The 19,873-nt window shown below is 43.1% G+C and overlaps 1 protein-coding gene across 4 annotated transcripts in view; it reads left to right on the top strand.

The window, feature by feature from the left end:
• Positions 1-19,873, top strand: part of LOC132888118 (protein Aster-B-like) — a 236,361-nt gene that overhangs the window by 191,703 nt on the left and 24,785 nt on the right. For 2 of the 4 annotated variants that reach the window (XM_060924122.1, XM_060924120.1), the window contains exons 4-12: positions 3,772-3,856; positions 4,001-4,104; positions 4,212-4,307; positions 8,321-8,401; positions 14,284-14,399; positions 15,613-15,775; positions 16,397-16,592; positions 17,211-17,354; positions 17,461-17,579. In XM_060924122.1, coding sequence (XP_060780105.1) covers positions 3,772-3,856; positions 4,001-4,104; positions 4,212-4,307; positions 8,321-8,401; positions 14,284-14,399; positions 15,613-15,775; positions 16,397-16,592; positions 17,211-17,354; positions 17,461-17,579 — 1,104 coding nt within the window. Of the gene's footprint in view, positions 1-3,771; positions 3,857-4,000; positions 4,105-4,211; positions 4,308-8,320; positions 8,402-14,283; positions 14,400-15,612; positions 15,776-16,396; positions 16,593-17,207; positions 17,355-17,460; positions 17,580-19,873 lie in introns of all 4 variants that reach the window. The other 2 variants (XM_060924119.1, XM_060924121.1) reach the window with 1 other exon arrangement.

Here is a 19,873-nt window from a genome sequence, read left to right on the forward strand (position 1 = left end):
TGCCGAATTAATTAACCGGGGGATTATATCTCTTGCCCTGCTTGACAACATGTGTTTTACCGACTAAGAAGTAACCAACAGTTGCGATATGTAAACAAATGAAAGAAACTTCCGCTAAAGTATCCTAGAACGAATGGCAATTAAATAAAAGTGCAGGATAAACATTCAGGAATGACAAAACAACCAACATGGCGGTTTCAAGGTGGCAGAGTGGGGAAATACAATCGCTCGTTTTCAATCGGAATCTCGGCAACTTTCATAAAAAAAAAAATCCATCAAACATCTTTAAACATGATCCGTAAGTATTCATAATAAAGATGACGTGTACTTGGATCTTGTGCTAAAGAACTTCGAGTTGTCCTAAGAGACTTTAGAACTTGTGCTAAAAGACTTTTGTGCTAAATAACCGTAAACCTACAAAACCATGACGTATTAGAATGAGAGATTTACTATAGACCTTTTTTTTTTTGTAGCCAGAACTACCAGGGTTAATCAATACCTCATGGCCAATCAGATGTGAGAATTCAGCAGCACAGTCGTGTATTGTAGAATAACGTAACCAGATATTTTATGATAGATAGATAGATAGATAGATAGATAGATAGATAGATAGATAGATAGATAGATAGATTGATTGATTGATTGATTGATTGATTGATTGATTGATTAAAGGAACAGTCCACCGTACTTCCATAATGAAATATGCTCTTATCTGAATTGAGACGAGCTGCTCCGTACCTCTCCGAGCTTTGCGCGACCTCCCAGTCAGTCAGACGCAGTCAGACGCGCTGTCACTCCTGTTAGCAATGTAGCTAGGCTCAGTATGGCCAATGGTATTTTTTGGGGCTGTAGTTAGATGCGACCAAACTCTTCCGCGTTTTTCCTGTTTACATAGGTTTATATGACCAGTGATATGAAACAAGTTCAGTTACACAAATTGAAATGTAGCGATTTTCTATGCTATGGAAAGTGTGCACTATAATGACAGGCGTACTAACACCTTCTGCGCGCTTCGGCAGCGCATTGATACGGAGCTCAGATATCAATGCGCTGCCGAAGCGCGCAGAAGGTGTTAGTACGCCTTTCATTATAGTGCGGACTTTCCATAGCATAGAAAATCGCTACGTTTCAATTTGTGTAACTGAACTTGTTTCATGTCACTGGTCATATAAACCTATGTAAACAGGAAAAACGCGGAAGAGTTTGGTCGCATCTAACTACAGCCCCAAAAAATACCATTGGCCATACTGAGCCTAGCTACATTGCTAACAGGAGTGACAGCGCGTCTGACTGCGTCTGACTGACTGGGAGGTCGCGCAAAGCTCGGAGAGGTACGGAGCAGCTCGTCTCAATTCAGATAAGAGCATATTTCATTATGGAAGTACGGTGGACTGTTCCTTTAAGGTAAAATTACATGCATGTCGGACAATATACTAATGTGCAATTGAACTAAATACATGAAACTAAGGCCCTGTCCACACGGCAACGGATTCAGGTGAATCCGATAAAATTGTTTATCGTTTCGGCCTGGCGTCCACACGGCACCAGCGTTTTGGGTGCCCCAAAACGATATTTTTTGAGAACGGTTTCCAGAGTGGAAAAATCTGGCAACGGCGCCGTTGCGAAGTCGTCTGGATGAGTAGAACGGATTTGTTTACGATGACGTCACAACCACATGACTAGAACAAGTCATCACGCCGGGTAGAAGAAGGGGTTTATGCGCATGCGTCCTACTACTTCTATTGTTGTGGTGTCTCCGATGGGACCGTCTTACAGCGCACGTAGAGGTGTGGCATGTGTATTGCATCGTTTTCAGCAAGCGTTGCATTGCCATATGTACCTGATATTTTACTGATCCGTTGCCCATGTGGACGCGATATTTTTTTTAAAAATCTCATTGCCGTTGTCATGTGGATGTAGCCTAAAACCACAACAAAGTGTAAAACACTTATTCCCATTGTGGTTCTAAGAAAAGTTTCAGGATGGAACTATGTTGACTGTTTACTAATGGAATTAAGAGCACTATCAATACTAAATTTATACAAATGGCACTGAGTAGAATAATAAAAAATAAATAAAAGGCACTAACCCCCCCCCCCCCCCCAAATTGCTAGCTAAACAAGGATATAAAAGGCAAGATGCAATAGTATTATAATGCACCCAAGAGTAGCACCATGTAGTTGAGCACCACAGCAGGATCACATCAAGAACCCTATCGCAGAACGTGTAGAAGGTTAACCGCAGACCAGAATAATTTAAAACTGCCCACTCTCCGCTGTCTGAAGGCACTTAAATAAATACCTATTTACTTTGTGATTAAAACTAGAGAGAGACTGGATTGACCGAATACTGTTTGTCAGATCATTCCACGACTTAATGGCATTGAACACAAAAGTTTTTCAATCCCCCGCTGGCCGAAAGGCCAGAAGGGGGATTATGTCGTGGCGATGTCCGTCCGTCCATCCGTCCGTCCCGGGAAGGGTACTCACCTTCTGAAATCAACTCCTCTCACAACTTTTGGAGGAATTTCACAAAACTTGGCAGGATTCTTTGTTATATGTCGGTAATACGCATATTGCAATTTTGTTAAATTCGGGTCACATTTTACCAGAGTTACAGCCCTTGATTAACAAAATTATAATTTGACAATTTCCTGAATGTGTTTTCCTTCTGAAATCAACTCCTCTCACAATTTTTGGAGGAATCTCACCAAACTTGGTAAAAGGCATTGTTTTATGTCGGTAGTATACATATTGTAATTTTGTTCAATTCGGTCGCATTTTACCAGAGTTACAGCCCTTGATTAACAACCTTGTACTTTTACAATTTCATGAAGGTGTGTTTTCCTTCTGAAATCAACTCCTCTCTCAATTTTTGGACGAATTTCTCGAAGCTTGCCAAAAGGCCTTGTTATATGACGGCAATACGCAGATTGCGATTTAATTTCGTTTGTGAAAATTTGACCAGAGTTTTGACCCTTGATTAAATAACTTGTACTTTGACAATTTCATGAGGGTGTACGTTCTTCTGAAATCAACTCCTCTCACAATTTGTGGAGGAATTTCACCAAACTTGGCAAAAGGCTTTGTTATATGACAGTTATACGCATATTGAAGTTTCATTTAATTTGGGCAAATTTTACCAGAGTTATGCCCTTGATTATTAACAAACTTGTACTTTGGCAGTTTCATCAAGGTGTGCTTGCTTTCTGAAATCAACTTCCCTCACAATTTTTATCCCCCGCTGGCCGAAAGGCCTGAAGGGGGATTATGTCGTGGCGATTTCCGTCCATCCCAGGAAGGGTGCTCACCTTCTGAAATCAACTCCTCTCACAATTTTTGGAGGAATTTCACGAAACTTGGCAGGATTCTTTGTTATATGTTGGTAATACGCATATTGCAATTTCGTTCAATTCAGTCATGTTAGCAGGGGATATTGTGCTCTCAGAGCACTCTTGTTGATCATGGCTGCCAGACTTGGGTATTGCCAGAAAGTATCTACTAAACCTAGTGTCATGAGTATGGATACCTGTCCCTCTAGTTATGTCATGCTGCAAGTATGAAGGTGAAAGGGTATTCAGGACTTTAAACAGATGAGTCACAGCACAATACCATACCCTTTGCTCAACAGGTAACCACCCAACCCTTCGAAGGTCAGATATAGACTTTATCTGATGATGTGATTCAAATTTCACTTTGAGACACAGGTGTAAGATTCATGCATGAGTACCATTAGTGTCTTTGACCATATTGGGGTTCGTGTCTCGTACAGGTTCTCAGCCCCACCTACAAGCAGCGAAATGAAGACTTCAGGAAGCTCTTCAAACAGCTCCCGGATACAGAGCGCCTCATTGTGGGTATGTACTGCAGAGACGCCGTCAGAGCATCATGCTCTACCTAACTAACTATACACAACTCACCATGAAGAAAATGAATGCATCATATATATAATCCTGACAATACGCATTAAGCATTAAGTTTTGACCTTTGACCTTTTTTAGATTACTCCTGCGCTCTGCAGAGGGACATCCTCCTGCAGGGAAGACTCTACCTCTCTGAGAACTGGATCTGTTTCTATAGCAACATCTTTCGCTGGGAGACACTCGTACGAGTCTTTCTCATTAAATCGAAACTGGATTTTGGTTACGTAAGGAGTTAATAATGCAGTAATTCATCCCAGAGTGTTTGACTTTATTGTGTTTGTGCGTGTAGCTGACGGTGCGCCTGAAGGATATTTGCTCCATGACAAAAGAAAAGACAGCGCGTCTCATTCCCAATGCCATCCAAGTGTGCACGGATACTGAGAAGGTAACGCAAGCACTTCGAAGTATAATCACGAGCAAACGGAATGGTTACAGAGGATGACATGAGATCTCTTGGTTAATGGCTCACATTCATTGTATCATTAGCTCATCTGGTCATAAGGTCGTGATCTATTGCCATGGCGTGGCGTCCGTTGTCCAGCCGTCGTCCACAATTCAGTTAAATCGTATCTCCTCCGTCAGTTCTCTGCGGATTTCCATTCCAATTGTTTTGTTTGAAAGAACTCATCACTCCGCACAAAACTTGGTCATTGTTTTGTCAATTTTTTTTTTTTTGCTAACAAGTCACTAATCAGGCCAAATTAATGAATTTTCCGGGCCTCTCACTAGAATTCTAGAACTGAGAACTAGAACCTTCTTGTTGTGAGGCAACAGTGCTAACCACGACACCACTGTGCTGTCGTGGTTAGCGCTGTCGCCTCACAGCAAGAAGGTCCGGGTTCGAGCCCCATGGCCAACAAGGGCCTTTCTGTGCGGAGTTTGCATGTTCTCCCCGTGTCTGCGTGGGTTTCCTCCGGGTGCTCCGGTTTCCCCCACAGTCCAAAGACATGCAGGTTAGGCTAACATGGGGCAGCTTTGGGATGAACTGCCCTTGAGCAAGGTACCTAAGCCCCAACTGCTCCCCGGGCGCTGTAGTGTGGCTGCCCACCGCTCTGGGTGTATGTGCATGTGTTCACTGCTTCAGATGGGTTAAATGCAGAGGATGAATCTCACTGTGCTTGAGTGTGCATGTGACAAATAAAGGTTTCTTCTTCTGAATTGTATCTCCTCTCTGATTTCTCATCCGATTCCAGTTCTGATTGATGTTTTGGGTCGATCTTCCTTCAGGGAACAAAACTTGGTTGCTTGTTTGTTGATATTCCTGTTGTAAACAATTTGTTTACAAATTTTTTCAGTTGGGGCGGCACGGTGGTGTAGTGGTTAGCGCTGTCGCCTCACAGCAAGAAGGTCCGGGTTCGAGCCCCGTGGCCAACAAGGGCCTTTCTGTGCGGAGTTTGCATGTTCTCCCCGTGTCCGCGTGGGTTTCCTCCGGGTGCTCCGGTTTCCTCCACAGTCCAAAGACATGCAGGTTAGGTTAACTGGTGACTCTAAATTGACCGTAGGTGTGAATGTGTGTGTGAATGGTTGTCTGTGTCTATGTGTCAGCCCTGTGATGACCTGGCGACTTGTCCAGCGTGTACCCCGCCTTTCGCCCGTAGTCAGCTGGGATAGGCTCCAGCTTGCCTACAACCCTGTAGAACAGGATAAAGCGGCTAGAGATAATGAGATGAGATGAGATGAGACTTTTTTCAGTTAAATCATGTCTCCTCCCTCTCTCAGTTCTCAATGGATTTCAGTTCTGATTGTTTTATTTGAAAGAACTCGACCTTCTGTACAAAACTTGTTCGTTGTATTGTCAATTTCTTGTGAACAAATGAGTAATTAGGTCAACTTTAGTAACACATTTTCTTCTGACTAGAATTCTATCTCTTCTCTCATTTATCATGCCAATTCAGTTCTGATTGATGCTTTGGGTTGATCTTCTCTCAAGGAACAAAATTAGACTTAGACTTAGACAACCTTTATTGTCATTCAGTATGCAACACGTACACCGAAAGAAATTTCGTTGCAATTTGGCTCAGCACAGAATTAAATCTGAAGTGTATTAAATTTAATTATGCAGCAGCAAAAATATTATAAAGTGCAGTAGTATAAAGTGACCTGTGGAATTTGGAATGTTCAAGTTATAAGTAGAAGTTTAGAGTTTGGGTTTGGAGTTCAGCAGTCTGGTGACCTGGGGGAAAAGCTGTTACAGAACCTGGTGGTCCTGCACCGAATGCTGCAGAACCTCTTTCCAGAGGCCAGAGGGGAGAACAGGCCATAAATAGGGTGTGAGGGAAGTGATGATGTTTCTGGCTCGAGACATGCAATGCCTTGGTGCAATATCCTGAATGGAGGGAAGAGAAGTCCCAATGATTTTCTCTGCTGTCCTCACCACCAGGGCTGTAGTCAAGACCACCTTGGTCGAGTCCAAGACAAGTCCGACACCAGGACTAGTCGAGACCGAGTCAAGACCGAGTCCAAAGAAGTTCCGAGTCCAAGTCAAGACCGAGTCCAAAGAGGTTCCGAGTCCGAGTCAAGACCGAGTCCAAAAAGATTCGAGTCCGAGTCAAGACCGAGTCCAGGACAGTTAAAACAAGTCGTATGCATTACAACATCAAGATAATATTGGGTTATTTGTTAGGAAAAGTGTCACAACACCCATGGTTTTACCAAGTTTAACCCTTACCTTTGACATATTATCTAAAGAAAACAAATACATCTGGTGATACATTGCTCTGTAACCAATACCCTGTACTTAAATAACTGTAGGCTGTTTTGCTTAAAAACGTCAGCTAAGTGTAATGTGTTAGAAACTGTTACAAACACCAAGCCATTACTATTCACTACATGATACTAGAACTGAATATTTGATGAACTACTGCAAATGGCAATAATGCTTCACTCCAGACAAAGTGTGCACAAGAAATGGCCAGTATTAGAAGTGTGTACCCCCTATGCTTGGTTTATGCCTTCCCTGAAAATATGTTGAATTATATTATTTGGACATGGGCTAATGGGAAAACATTAAAAAAAAAAACAGAGTGCAATTTAACGTTTTTATTTGAGAAGTAAGTGCAATACACAGTCAGTGTTCATTGTTTAAGCAAGTTAGGTCTCTCTCTCACACACACACACACACACACACACACACGGACCAAAAACCAATTAAATACCAGACGTATGAGAACGTTGTATCCAAAGTCATATTATCATCATTTGTCCTCTATAGCTTGTTAGCTAGCGTTACTAGTAATTCACATGGTAGTAGATAAAGCTAAGCTAGCACCTCCTACTAGCTGTATGCAGTTAACTTACCGTGATGGATGCCGCCTCTGCAGGTGTCTATTGAAATTCGACGTTGTCCCATAGGTCTCTGAAATGGTCGTTTTGCAGAATTTGCAGTCTGCCTTGTGCTTCTTTTTTAAGTCAGTGCTGAGAAACTCCTGGTGATTTATATACGCAAATTTAATTATACTGGAATTGGCGGACATCTTCGCTTTTCGCTTGTCAGTGTGTGTGCCTGTGTGTGTGGGGGGGGTGTTCGATTAGTGAAGAACATTCAGAGAGCGCGAAGATACTTGTAAACACGGGATCATGTAAACTACTGTGCGATTAGTTATCAAGCTCCGCTCTAGACATAATAAAGGCGGACTCGGTGTGGACTCGGCCGAGACCAAAGCGAGACCAGTGCCCGAGAGCGAGACAAGTCCGAGTCAAACTACTAGGGAGTCCGAGACAAGTCCAAGACCATCAAAAAACGGTCTCGAGTCCGGACTCGAGTACTACAGCCCTGCTCACCACTCTCCTCACATTCTTCCAGTCAGAGGCACTGCAGCCTCCAGACCACACAGAGATGCAGCTGGTGAGAACGCTCTCTATGGTGCTTCTGTAGAATGTAGTGAGGATGCGCAGGGGCAGGTGGGCTCTCCTCATCCTACGCAGGAAGTGCAGACGTTGCTGTGCCTTCTTGATCAGTGACGCAGTGTTCACAGACCAGGTGAAGTTGTCTGTGATGTGCACCCCCAGGAACTTGGTGCTACTGACCACCTCCACGGCCGTGTTTTTGATGAGAAGTGGAGCGCGGCTGGGTTGGTTTTTCCTGAAGTCAACAATGATCCTTTGTTGTTGACTTCAACAAAGGTTTTTCCTGAAGTCAACAAAAATGTAGTCCTTTGTTGATTCTCCTCTCTCACATCGTCACGTTTCAGTTCTGTTTGATGTTTTTGTCGTCGTGGTTGTTTTGTTGGCAGGCCAGATGAGCTCCTACGTCCTTGACGTTCTGGTATTACTGTATAATAACATCTGAAGGTTACATTTATGCAGGTTCCTGTTAGTGAATATTTTACTCTATAAAGCAGTATAATGGTATATACAGCACCATGTAATGCATCACTGTTCACTCGGCCTCTTCTCCAGCACTTTTTCACGTCGTTCGGGGCGAGGGACAGGACGTACATGATGATGTTCCGGCTCTGGCAGAATGCTCTGCTGGATAAGGTAAGGTCACATGGCATTCACACGTCCCCTAATGTAGTTTTTGCACTTGGCAAAAGGAAGAATTTATCCAAAAATCAGATGCATTTACCATAAATTAAGTTGTTTGCTCATCAATTTTTCTTTAATTTTGTGCTTTTTGTACTCATGGAAAACTTCTAGCTACCAGTTTAGCACTGTCTAAGGGTGATTTTTATCCCCGTTTGTTTCACACTTACAGTGTAAAATTATTTCATCTAAAACACTGCTTGTAAGGAGAAACTGTATGCTAACGAAGGAAGGAAGGAAGTGGTCATCACCTCAAAATGGCTACAACCACCACACTGAGCTTTACTATGTCATAAATAAAACACTTGATGACATGCTGTTATCAGAAAATTATCAATAATGAGGTGTTGTAATGTGACCCAGAAGCTTGTGAAGCAGAGTTAAGGTGATGGCAACTTTCTGGGCAATGTTGCCAGCAACGGGCAACCAGGTGAGACACAGGGCAACTAATTAGAGCAACAGACAACTGGCAACAACCAATCAGAAAAGAGCAACTCACAAAAAATAAAATAAAATCACGAGATGCCCATCACTTTTAACTTGACGCAAGAGAACTAACATTATCCCTGCATAGCTAGCGATAATGTTCAGCTAACCATGTTAGCAAAAACCACCACTAGTTACCTAAATCCCATTTACTCTCTATGTACGCGTGGTTAGCTAACGGCAGTTTACACTTAGCTGAAAAAAATCCATGTCTTAATTACAACCTGAGCACATAAAAATAGTTGTCTCTTGGTTTTCGAAGCATTTGATGAGGTAAATTCACCACTTGGGGTTTCCACAGAACAACTTCATGGTAGCTGCGGGGTCTTAAAAGTCTTAAAAAAGTCTTAAATTTAATATTCCAAAATTAAGGCCTTAAAAAGTCTTAAATTGCTTTGCCCAAGGCTTAATTTTTTCAACAAAGGTCTTAAATTTACTCATACTATTCTACAATGTGAAAACGTGAGTTTTGCGTAACATCAGTGAATTTCTTGGAGTATGCGCAAAGAAAGAAATAATATTGATACATTTTCGTGCCGGCGCAATCGTCGGAGTCCGTGGTGGAGAGGAGACTCCGTGAATCACAGCATGGGGAAGTGTCGTTTTAATCAGCAGTGGCTTTCAGATGAAAGATATCGTGATTGGGTGAGGGAGGTTCCTGGAAGCAATGTTGAAGCAAGATGCTGTGTTTGTCGAAAGACCTTCAAGTTGTCCACTATAGGTCATTTCGCTTTAGAGTCTCACATGAAGAGCTCAAAGCACATTGCATCTGCCCTCCACCGCCACCAGCCCATCGCTCAGTTCTGCACGGTTCAATCTCCGAATGCACCTGGAGTTGGCACTAGCACCACTGTCGAACGTCAGCAGCATCAGCCAAGCCAGACATCATCGGCAAGGCTAGCAACAACACAAGGGCCGAGCAGTGGCATGATGGGTGTCGGTGGAACCCCGACACTTCAGGCAGAGGTGCTCTGGATTTTAAAAACAATTACGGAACACCACTCGTACAGCTCGAATGAGGGCATAAGCGAACTCTCTAAGGCTGTGTTCCCAGACTCGGAAGTCGCTACAACATTCTCCTGTGGAAAAAACAAAACGTCTTACATAACAAAATTCGGTCTTGCTCCTTATATAACGAAGGAGTTGGTCAAAGACATTAACGAGGCAAGTGGTGGATTATCTATATCTTTTTATCTTTCCTCTCCTCTCTCTATCTATCTATCTATCTCTTATGTCTGTCTACCGCTCTGTGTTATCTATCTATATTATGTCTATCACTCTCTCCTATCAATCTCTTATCCATCTTTATACCTCTTTCCTATCTATCTATTTATCTCATTGTGTCTCTTATCTATCCACCTCCACATCTATGTCTTCCCTCCCTCCCTTGTTTACTAGGAGTATTTACATTTCTTTTTATTCTTCAAAATGTAAAATGGTTGAAGCAAGTTGAATGCTGGGAAACTAAGACAAAGAGTTCATCTGTTTATCATCTCTGGGTGCATGGTCATAATTAGTTTAGAGACAGTTCTTTAGGCCTTGAGTCGGGCCCTCAGTTTGGCTTTTTGACTGGTGAGTGCCAGGGGTGCAGATCCGATGTCAGGATTGGGGGGGGACACAGAAGTGATTTTTTTTTTTTTTTCCCCGTATGCAACTCATACGGGCAAAAAACACTTTGAAGAGGCTTGCCACATCATTCAAAAAGTACTGCACAGGGAATCATTTGTCTGAAAATACATTTGTTTGTACAATTTTTAATAATTTAAAGGATTTTTATTGGGGGGGACAATTCATGTTTTTCAGAAATTGGGGGGGGGGGTCATGTCCCCCCCGTCCCCCCCGGGATCTGCACCCATGGTGAGTGCACACCATTGTACCAATGTATTGGTACGCCAATTGCATTTTTGTGCACCTTTAAGAGACTTTAGGCTTACCTCTTTTCTATCTATCTATCTATCTATCTATCTATCTATCTATCTATCTATCTATCTATCTATCTATCTATCTATCTATCTTCCCATCTATCCCCCTCGTCTCTTATCTATCTATGCCCCTCTGTATCTCTCTCCCTCCCTTGTTTACAAGGGTACAAAATGTAAAATGGTTGAAGCAAGTACTGGGAAACTAAGACAAAGAGTTTATGAATGTTTTGATATTTTATTTAAAAAAAATACACCCACATCACTTTTTTATTTTAAGTATCATCTCTGGGTGCACGGTCATAATTAGTTCAGAGACAGTTCTTTAGGCCTCGAGTGAGGCCCTCAGTTTGGCTTTCTGACTGGTGAGTGCACACCTTTGGCATTAATGTGTTGGTATGCCTATTGCATTTTTGTGTACCTTTAAGGCCATGACTTGCACCCTACGTTGTGCTCCTTTCATCCAGGTTTAGACTTGTTTTTTTGTCTTGAATGTGAAGATTTGACAAGCAATGCACATAATGACTTAAGTATATAACTTTTATAATAAAAGTATTTTTACTTGAAACATTTGTCATTATTGGGAATTTGATCTGGTGTTCTACGACTGCATAACGGGTGCGATGTAGGTCTTAATTCTCATTTAAGTGGTCTTAAAAAGGTCTTAAAAAAGTCTTAAATTTATGGTGGTCAAACCTGGGGAAACCCTGAACTTAGTGGAATAAAAAGATCTAAGTCGTCTCTCTTTTTCTTCACTCCACTGCCATTGAGACGCCGCCATCTTTGTTGAAGTTTTCAGAAGCTCTCAGGTGGTCATGTGATTCGCTGCTCTCACTCTGATTGGATGATCTTAAAAAGTTGCCCAAAATGAAAAATCAAAATCATTCAGATAGAAATGATGTTGCCCGATCTCAGTGGAAAGTGTCAAAGCGCAGTTGCCCAGCAACACTGCCCAAAAAGTTGCCCCGTGTATCATCACCTTTATTGATATCCCACAAATTGCCAAGCAAAGCAAAACTTTGAGCTTTGAAAACTTCCCTTGTTTGTTAGCTACATTTAAATATAGACACCAGATATGTCTTGGGTAATCAGCTGTGTTTGAGGAACAGAGTGTAAAAGCTATTGAGAATTTTTTTTTTTTTAACTGCGCAATACATTTATGGGATTTGGCTGACGCCCTTAAGGGCCTTGCTCAATATACTTCAGTGTTCTACAAGGGTACTGGAAAAAGTTCTCGGCTTCATCCAGAAGTAAGAGGCGTAACTCCAATTGTGGTTCATAACTGTATACGATAAAGCCTTATATCACTGTCCACAAAAACTCAAATGAAAAACGTAATCAAAGAAAATGCTTCACGAGGAACACTTCGAGCTGGTGTGCTGTTACTCCAGGACAATGCGCCCATCCACACAGGGCAGGGGCAGAAGCAGCCAAATGTGGCTTTGAATTGTTGCCCCATGGACCTTACTCACCCAACCTGGCACCGCCTGACCTCTATCTGTTTCCCAAACTGAAATCCCAATCATGTGGTCACCATTTTCAGAATGATGATGATAAAGTCATCCATGCTGTTGGTTAGTATCTGGAGGCTCAAGATGTGACCTTCTGTGAAGGTATAGTGAAGCTTGAACATCACTGGACCAAGTGCATTGCAGTTAAAGGAGACTATGTACAACCCCGATTCCAAAAAAGTTGGGACAAAGTACAAATTGTAAATAAAAACGGAATGCAATAATTTACAAATCTCAAAAACTGATATTGTATTCACAATAGAACATAGACAACATATCAAATGTCGAAAGTGAGACATTTTGAAATTTCATGCCAAATATTGGCTCATTTGAAATTTCATGACAGAAACACATCTCAAAAAAGTTGGGACAGGGGCAATAAGAGTCTGGAAAAGTTAAAGGTACAAAAAAGGAACAGCTGGAGGACCAAATTGCAACTCATTAGGTCAATTGGCAATAGGTCATTAACATGACTGGGTATAAAAAGAGCATCTTGGAGTGGCAGCGGCTCTCAGAAGTAAAGATGGGAAGAGGATCACCAATCTCCCTAATTCTGCGCCGACAAATAGTGGAGCAATATCAGAAAGGAGTTTGACAGTGTAAAATTGCAAAGAGTTTGAACATATCATCATCTACAGTGCATAATATCATCAAAAGATTCAGAGAATCTGGAAGAATCTCTGTGCATAAGGGTCAAGGTCAGAAAACCATACTGGGTGCCCGTGATCTTCGGGCCCTTAGACGGCACTGCATCACATACAGGCATGCTTCTGTATTGGAAATCACAAAATGGGCTCAGGAATATATCCAGAGAACATTATCTGTGAACACAATTCACCGTGCCATCCGCCGTTGCCAGCTAAAACTCTATAGTTCAAAGAAGAAGCCGTATCTAAACATGATCCAGAAGCGCAGATGTCTTCTCTGGGCCAAGGCTCATTTAAAATGGACTGTGGCAAAGTGGAAAACTGTTCTGTGGTCAGACGAATCAAAATTTGAAGTTCTTTATGGAAATCAGGGACACCGTGTCATTCGGACTAAAGAGGAGAAGGACGACCCAAGTTGTTATCAGCGCTCAGTTCAGAAGCCTGCATCTCTGATGGTATGGGGTTGCATTAGTGCGTGTGGCATGGGCAGCTTACACATCTGGAAAGACACCATCAATGCTGAAAGGTACATCCAGGTTCTAGAGCAACATATGCTCCCATCCAGACGACGTCTCTTTCAGGGAAGACCTTGCATTTTCCAACATGACAATGCCAAACCACATACTGCATCAATTACAGCATCATGGCTGCGTAGAAGAAGGGTCCGGGTACTGAACTGGCCAGCCTGCAGTCCAGATCTTTCACCCATAGAAAACATTTGGCGCATCATAAAACGGAAGATACAACAAAAAAAGACCTAAGACAGTTGAGCAACTAGAATCCTACATTAGACAAGAATGGGTTAACATTCCTATCCCTAAACTTGAGCAACTTGTCTCCTCAGTCCCCAGACGTTTACAGACTGTTGTAAAGAGAAAAGGGGATGTCTCACAGTGGTAAACATGGCCTTGTCCCAACTTTTTTGAGATGTGTTGTTGTCATGAAATTTAAAATCACCTAATTTTTCTCTTTAAATGATACATTTTCTCAGTTTAAACATTTGATATGTCATCTATGTTCTATTCTGAATAAAATATGGAATTTTGAAACTTCCACATCATTGCATTCCGTTTTTATTTACAATTTGTACTTTGTCCCAACTTTTTTGGAATCGGGGTTGTAGAAAAATAACGCAAGAGCAATCTTTCTCCTGAGTTGTTTTCTGGGTGAGGGAAGCCGAGATCTTTTTGAAGTACCTTCGTAACATAGATAATTTGTAAAGCTTGTGTAGGATGCGTGCACCATGTTCTGATGGTTCGTCTCCATCTGTCCAGCCCCTGTGTCCTAAGGAACTGTGGCACTTTGTCCATCAGTGCTATGGTAATGAGCTTGGGCTGACCAGTGACGATGAGGACTACGTCCCCCCTGACGATGACTTTAACACTATGGGGTAAACACACAACAAACAGCATTGACAAAACTCACTCATACATTCATATACTATCAAGCAGTGTTGTAGTCAAGTCACTAAACCTCAAGTCTGAGTCCGGTCTTGAGTCCCCAGTGTTCAAGTTTGAGTCGAGTCCAAGAACAAGACTCCACCCACACTATTTGATGGTGGCTGTTGCTGCCTTTATGTGAAAGCGTCTCTGCTACTGTGTTGGACTAACATTACTGCTTGACTGCCCCATTTTAGTTAATAGGCTACAGATAAAAAGCTTGCTCATCGCTCAGCAAGCCCCGCCCACTATCAACAGGGCAAATAACGAGAGAGGGTTAACACTAGCTCGTTTATCGCTCAGCAAGCCCCACTATCAACAAAGCAATGAACATAGCGTGTCACTTCCTTCTCTGGGTGGAGTCTTACCAAATGACGATTGAAGTTCGAGGTTGTCCCCGTCGTCTCCTCGAAAGTTCTTCTACGTATGGAACACATACTGTAGCAGTGCATTTTTTCCCACTGCACGAGAAGTCTGTATAAGCAAAGCGGGCAATCCTAGGGGCGTTCTCTCCAGGCATTTTAGCGCCATTAACGTTAGTTTGTTCCTGAACATGACGTATGAACAGGTGAATGTGCATTCTCTTGCACAGAATTAGTATAAAAATTAACGTTGATATAAATATCTTATGCCAAATTATTATGGCATGTTACAAAAAATAAAGAAAAAATCCATCCGAGTCCTCGTCTCCGATTTACGAGTCCGAATGCAGTTAATGCACGAGTCCAAGTCATCAGTGCTCAAGTCATCATCTTCAGCGTCCCTCAGTGTCTGGGGGGTCGCAGGTCAGCTATCTTCCTCCACTTCTGTCTATCCTGGGCAAGGCTCATGGCCTTATCCAGGGTCAATCCTTTTCCCATGAGGTGTCAGCTTATGGTGTCTTTCCACCTCATCTGGGGGCGTCCTTTGTTTCTCTTGCCTTCCACAGTATGTTCAAATGCCCAACGGGGTAGTCCAAGTCAAGTCATGAGTCCTTAAAATTGGGGCATGAGTCCTGGACTCGAGGACTACAAGCCTGTTATAAACTTGGTATAAACAGACAGGGATTCAAATATAACTGTCCTCCTTTACAGATATTAACGTTCTAATGTCCTGATATTCCACCCTGTGTGTGTGTGTGTGTGTGTGTGTGTGTGTGTGTGTGTGTGTGTGTGTGTGATATAGTTACTCGGAAGAGATCCCTGCTGAAGAGAACGAGGTCAGTAATGATAACTCCTCTAAGAGCAGTGGAGAGAATAAGCAGGACAGCAGCCCTCAATCACAAAAGAGATCCATCACACAGTCCACCATCACATCCACGCCCAGTAGCACAGACCTGCCTCTGTCTGTGAGTACACACACACACCCCTTTTCCACCAAATCAGTTCCAGGGCTGGTTCGGGGTCAGTGCTGGTGCTGGTTCACAACTCGTTCAACTTGCGAGCCAGCTGAGAACCAGTTTGCTTTTCCATAGCTCGGGGTGCTAAGCAGAGCCACGTCATTACGTCGCTGTATACGTCAGTTACGTCGCTGCATTTGTATAAACCTTGGCGCGAACATCATAGCAGCAACAACAACATGGAGAAGCAGCAACAACAACAATAATAATAATGGATGACTTTGCGTTTGTACAGCTGCTGCTTCTCGCCGCTTAAAAATGGCAACCTTTCGCGATCTTACTATTGTTGTTGGTTTTAACAACTCCGCCCCCCCCGCTGACGTAAGCGGTTCTTTCCTCTGGCCCAACAAAGAGTTGGTGCTAGCCTGGAACCGGTTTTTCTGGCCCCAGAGCCAGTTCTTTGTCAGTGGAAACAGAAAACCCGGTTCCAAACTAAGCACTGGCCCCGAACCAGCCCTGGAACTGCTTTGGTGGAAAAGGGGCAACACACACACATCCCCTCCCTTTCTGCATGCTCAAACCTAACTCCTTGCAGTTTGTGTGTAAAGTAGCGCTCTCTGCTGATTGCAGTTTGCCATTCCTCCTGAGGAATACACGGACTGCCTGCCGGACCCGGAGCTCTTGACGTTGCCTCTGCTGGCTGACGAGAGGAACTGCGAGTTGGCAGAGGGACAGCTGGGTCCAGTGTCCTCACCCTCGCTCGATTTCAATGATAACGAAGACATCCCAACTGAGCTCAGCGACTCATCGGACACGGACGATGAAGGTATACAAACACAGACACACAATAGGCTAATGAACAACTAATCTAAAGTATACTAAATAGATATCAATAGGAGGTGTTTTTTTTTTTATTTTATTTTCAAAGGCTTGACATAAAGGTTCACAGGTTGAGCTTGAAAGTGCACATTGGTGCCTGGGATCCCATGGGACACAACAAAAACATCGCATATGCTGGAGGTTTTGCACGATGCTTGTCCAGGGTTCATTGATTCATCCTTAGTAACTATCTGGTCCGGGTTTCAGTGGTTTAAATTAGGCTCCTAGTTTGGTTATCTCGTCTCGTCTCGTCTTCTTCTGCTTATCCGGGACCGGGTCGCGGAGGCAGCAGTCTGAGCATGGAAGCCCAAACTTCCCTTTCCCCAGACACCTCAGCCAGCTCCTCGGGAAGAACACCGAGGCGTTCCCAGGCCAGCTGAGAGACATTTTTGGAAAATATTTTGGAAAATAGAACCAACTAAATTTGTTAGAAAATATTGTGGGCGGGTGCAAATAAAAGTAACAAATACCAGCGTTTCAAGGAAGGGTTCATAAACACTCTTAATACACACAAAGTGCACCAGTTCACCTAAGAATAACCCATGTGTGTGTGTGTGCTCAGAAGTAGAGGTCCAGGCGTTCCATGATGACCTAAACGGGCGTCAGTGCATTAACGAGGTCTACAAGTTCAGCGTGGATAAGATGTACTCGTTCCTCTTCACCGAGTCGCAGTTCATGGCTGACTTCATGGAGCAGCGCAGATTCACAGGTTTGCTCATTTATCTCACGTCAGTGTGTTCAGACAGAAATACAACTTTTTTTGTCTTTAATAAGCACCTCTGTATGTCTGCCCTCGTACTCTCTCACACACACAGACATAGTGTTTCAGCCCTGGAGGAAAGAGGAAGCAGGGAACCAGAGGAGAGAGATCATGTACACCATCTCGCTCTCCAACCCGCTGGCTCCCAAAACGGCCAACGTCAGTGAGACTCAGGTCAGTTTTACACACTCACACATAAGAAGACATCTCACAGTCTCATCTCATATCTCATATCTCATCTCATCATATACAGTGCTGAGCGTAAATGAGTGCACCCCCTTTGAAAAGTAACATTTTAAACAATATCTCAACGAACACAAACAATTTCCAAAATGTTGACAAGACAAAGTTTAATATAACATCTGTTTAACTTATAACGTGAAAGTAAGGTTAATAATATAACTTAGATTACACATTTTTCAGTTTTACTCAAATTAGGGTGGTGCAAAAATGAGTACACCCCACAACAAAAACTACTACATCTAGTACTTTGTATGGCCTCCATGATTTTTAATGACAGCACCAAGTCTTCTAGGCATGGAATGAACAAGTTGGAGACATTTTGCAGCATCAATCTTTTTCCATTCGTCAACAACGACCTCTTTTATGCCGCTTTTCCACTACCAACGCGGCTGAGTCGGGCTGAGCCGTGCCGTGCTGAGTCGAGCTGAGCGGGGCTGTTGGAGTTGCATTTCGACTACAACCGCGCTGAACTGTGCTGGCTGGAAGTGGGTGGACACATTGGGTGGAGTTAGCGAAAGTGGGTAGACGTCACGTGATGTCGTTAGGCGGCGCAAACAGTGACATCAGTGACCTTCTGAGCGGTAGTCTCACGACCCGGATAGTAAACAATAAACATGGAGGACATGGAGTCGTTAGTGTTGCTGGTCTTGGTGCTGTGGCTTGTTGTCACCGACAACGCCAACAGATACTGGCAAGAGCGTATAGATGAGGCGAGGCGCATAAGGCTTCAGAAATTCTCGTAATTCGTAATTCTTCTTCTTCCGGGTTTACGGTGTTTAGAGATCCCAGCGTGCTCGCGGGGCGTGTGTGGGCGTGTGAGGACACTCCTCCTCACCAATCAGTGCACAGGGGAGTGTCTCCTCACGCCCCTAGCCCCACTCGGCTCGGTTTGGCTCGCTTCAGCCCCACTCCAAAACCGTGCGAGTTTTGGGTGCTGAGTAAGGCGTTGCGAGCTGAGTCGTGCTGCTCTAAGGTAGTCGAAACGCGAGCCGTGTCGGGATGAAGTGAGCTGAAGTGAGCTAAAAAAGGGTAGTGGAAAAAGGCCATTAGTGAGCTGGTTTATGAGAAAACGACCTGGTGGTTTTCTGCAAATTTCTTCAACGTTATCACGTAATTATTAAAATGGTTAACAGATGTATCGTAGGAGGGTGTAGCAACACCAATCTTGATGGGATTAGTACTCATCGTTTCCCAAAAGACCGGACAATGAGAGAGAAATGGGAGCGCTTGGTCTACACAGGCTGTGCACTGAAACCGTGCAAAGCTCTCGCAGCCTGCTGGCGCTTCCGCAGGTAACGTCATGAATCTGGCTCCAGACTCCCTTGGGATTTTTCCAGACGCGTTTTGTTATTTTATTTTGTTCTGCTGTAGACAGATGGCCTTGTGCAAAATTACCCTTCTGGATGAGTGTGTAAAGGGACATACTTTCATATTAAAAAAAAAAGGAATTGGTCCAGGATATGCACTTTAAGGCGTGGCGTCCGTCCGTCATCCACAATTCAGTTAAAGAGAAACTGAATGCAAATTTTTTTAATTATCAAAATTCTATTTCTCTCATTTTATTAAATATCGGAATGCATTTTTGATAGCTATTTTGTCACTGCTATAGCAAGTTATGAGTGTTTGAAATATGCTCTGTAATATATCAGTCCATATGTCAAAGCAATGGCCGTAAACGAGATTCGCTGAGACCTGTGCAAGACATCGTAGGACAGAAGTAAAACGTACAGCGGAAATCAAAGCGACCAACATCTTCCAACGTTGTCAAAAGACGTGCGCGCCCTCTTTCGAATGCTGATGTAATCAAGCCGGAAGTTTTGTTTGTTTTGATAGCAGTCAGGAAAGTTTGAAAAAAGTAGGCAGTAATCGTCATTTAAACTCGTTTTTGTGCAATACTTTGTTTGGAAAACAGTTTTCAAAATGGCGGCACTGACACCTGGCTGACACTTCTTCACGTTTCGAAGTCTCGCACAAGTCTCGTGAAGATCGCGCGGATAAGTGACGCCTGCCGCGGACCAAACGAACTAAATTCAACACGGCTAAAAACCGAATAGGCCGATAAGTATAATATTTAATTGCGATTAGTTGCCAATACGAGTCACGATATAAGGTTACTAAAACCGAAAACGTAATTGAATAACACGTTAATTAAGAAATAAAGCAAGTTTAAAAATGACTTCAGTTCTCCTTTAAATCGTATCTCTTCCATGAGTTCTCCACGGATT

Source organism: Neoarius graeffei, chromosome 6 (genome assembly GCF_027579695.1).
Source record: "Neoarius graeffei isolate fNeoGra1 chromosome 6, fNeoGra1.pri, whole genome shotgun sequence".
Lineage (NCBI taxonomy): Eukaryota > Metazoa > Chordata > Actinopteri > Siluriformes > Ariidae > Neoarius > Neoarius graeffei.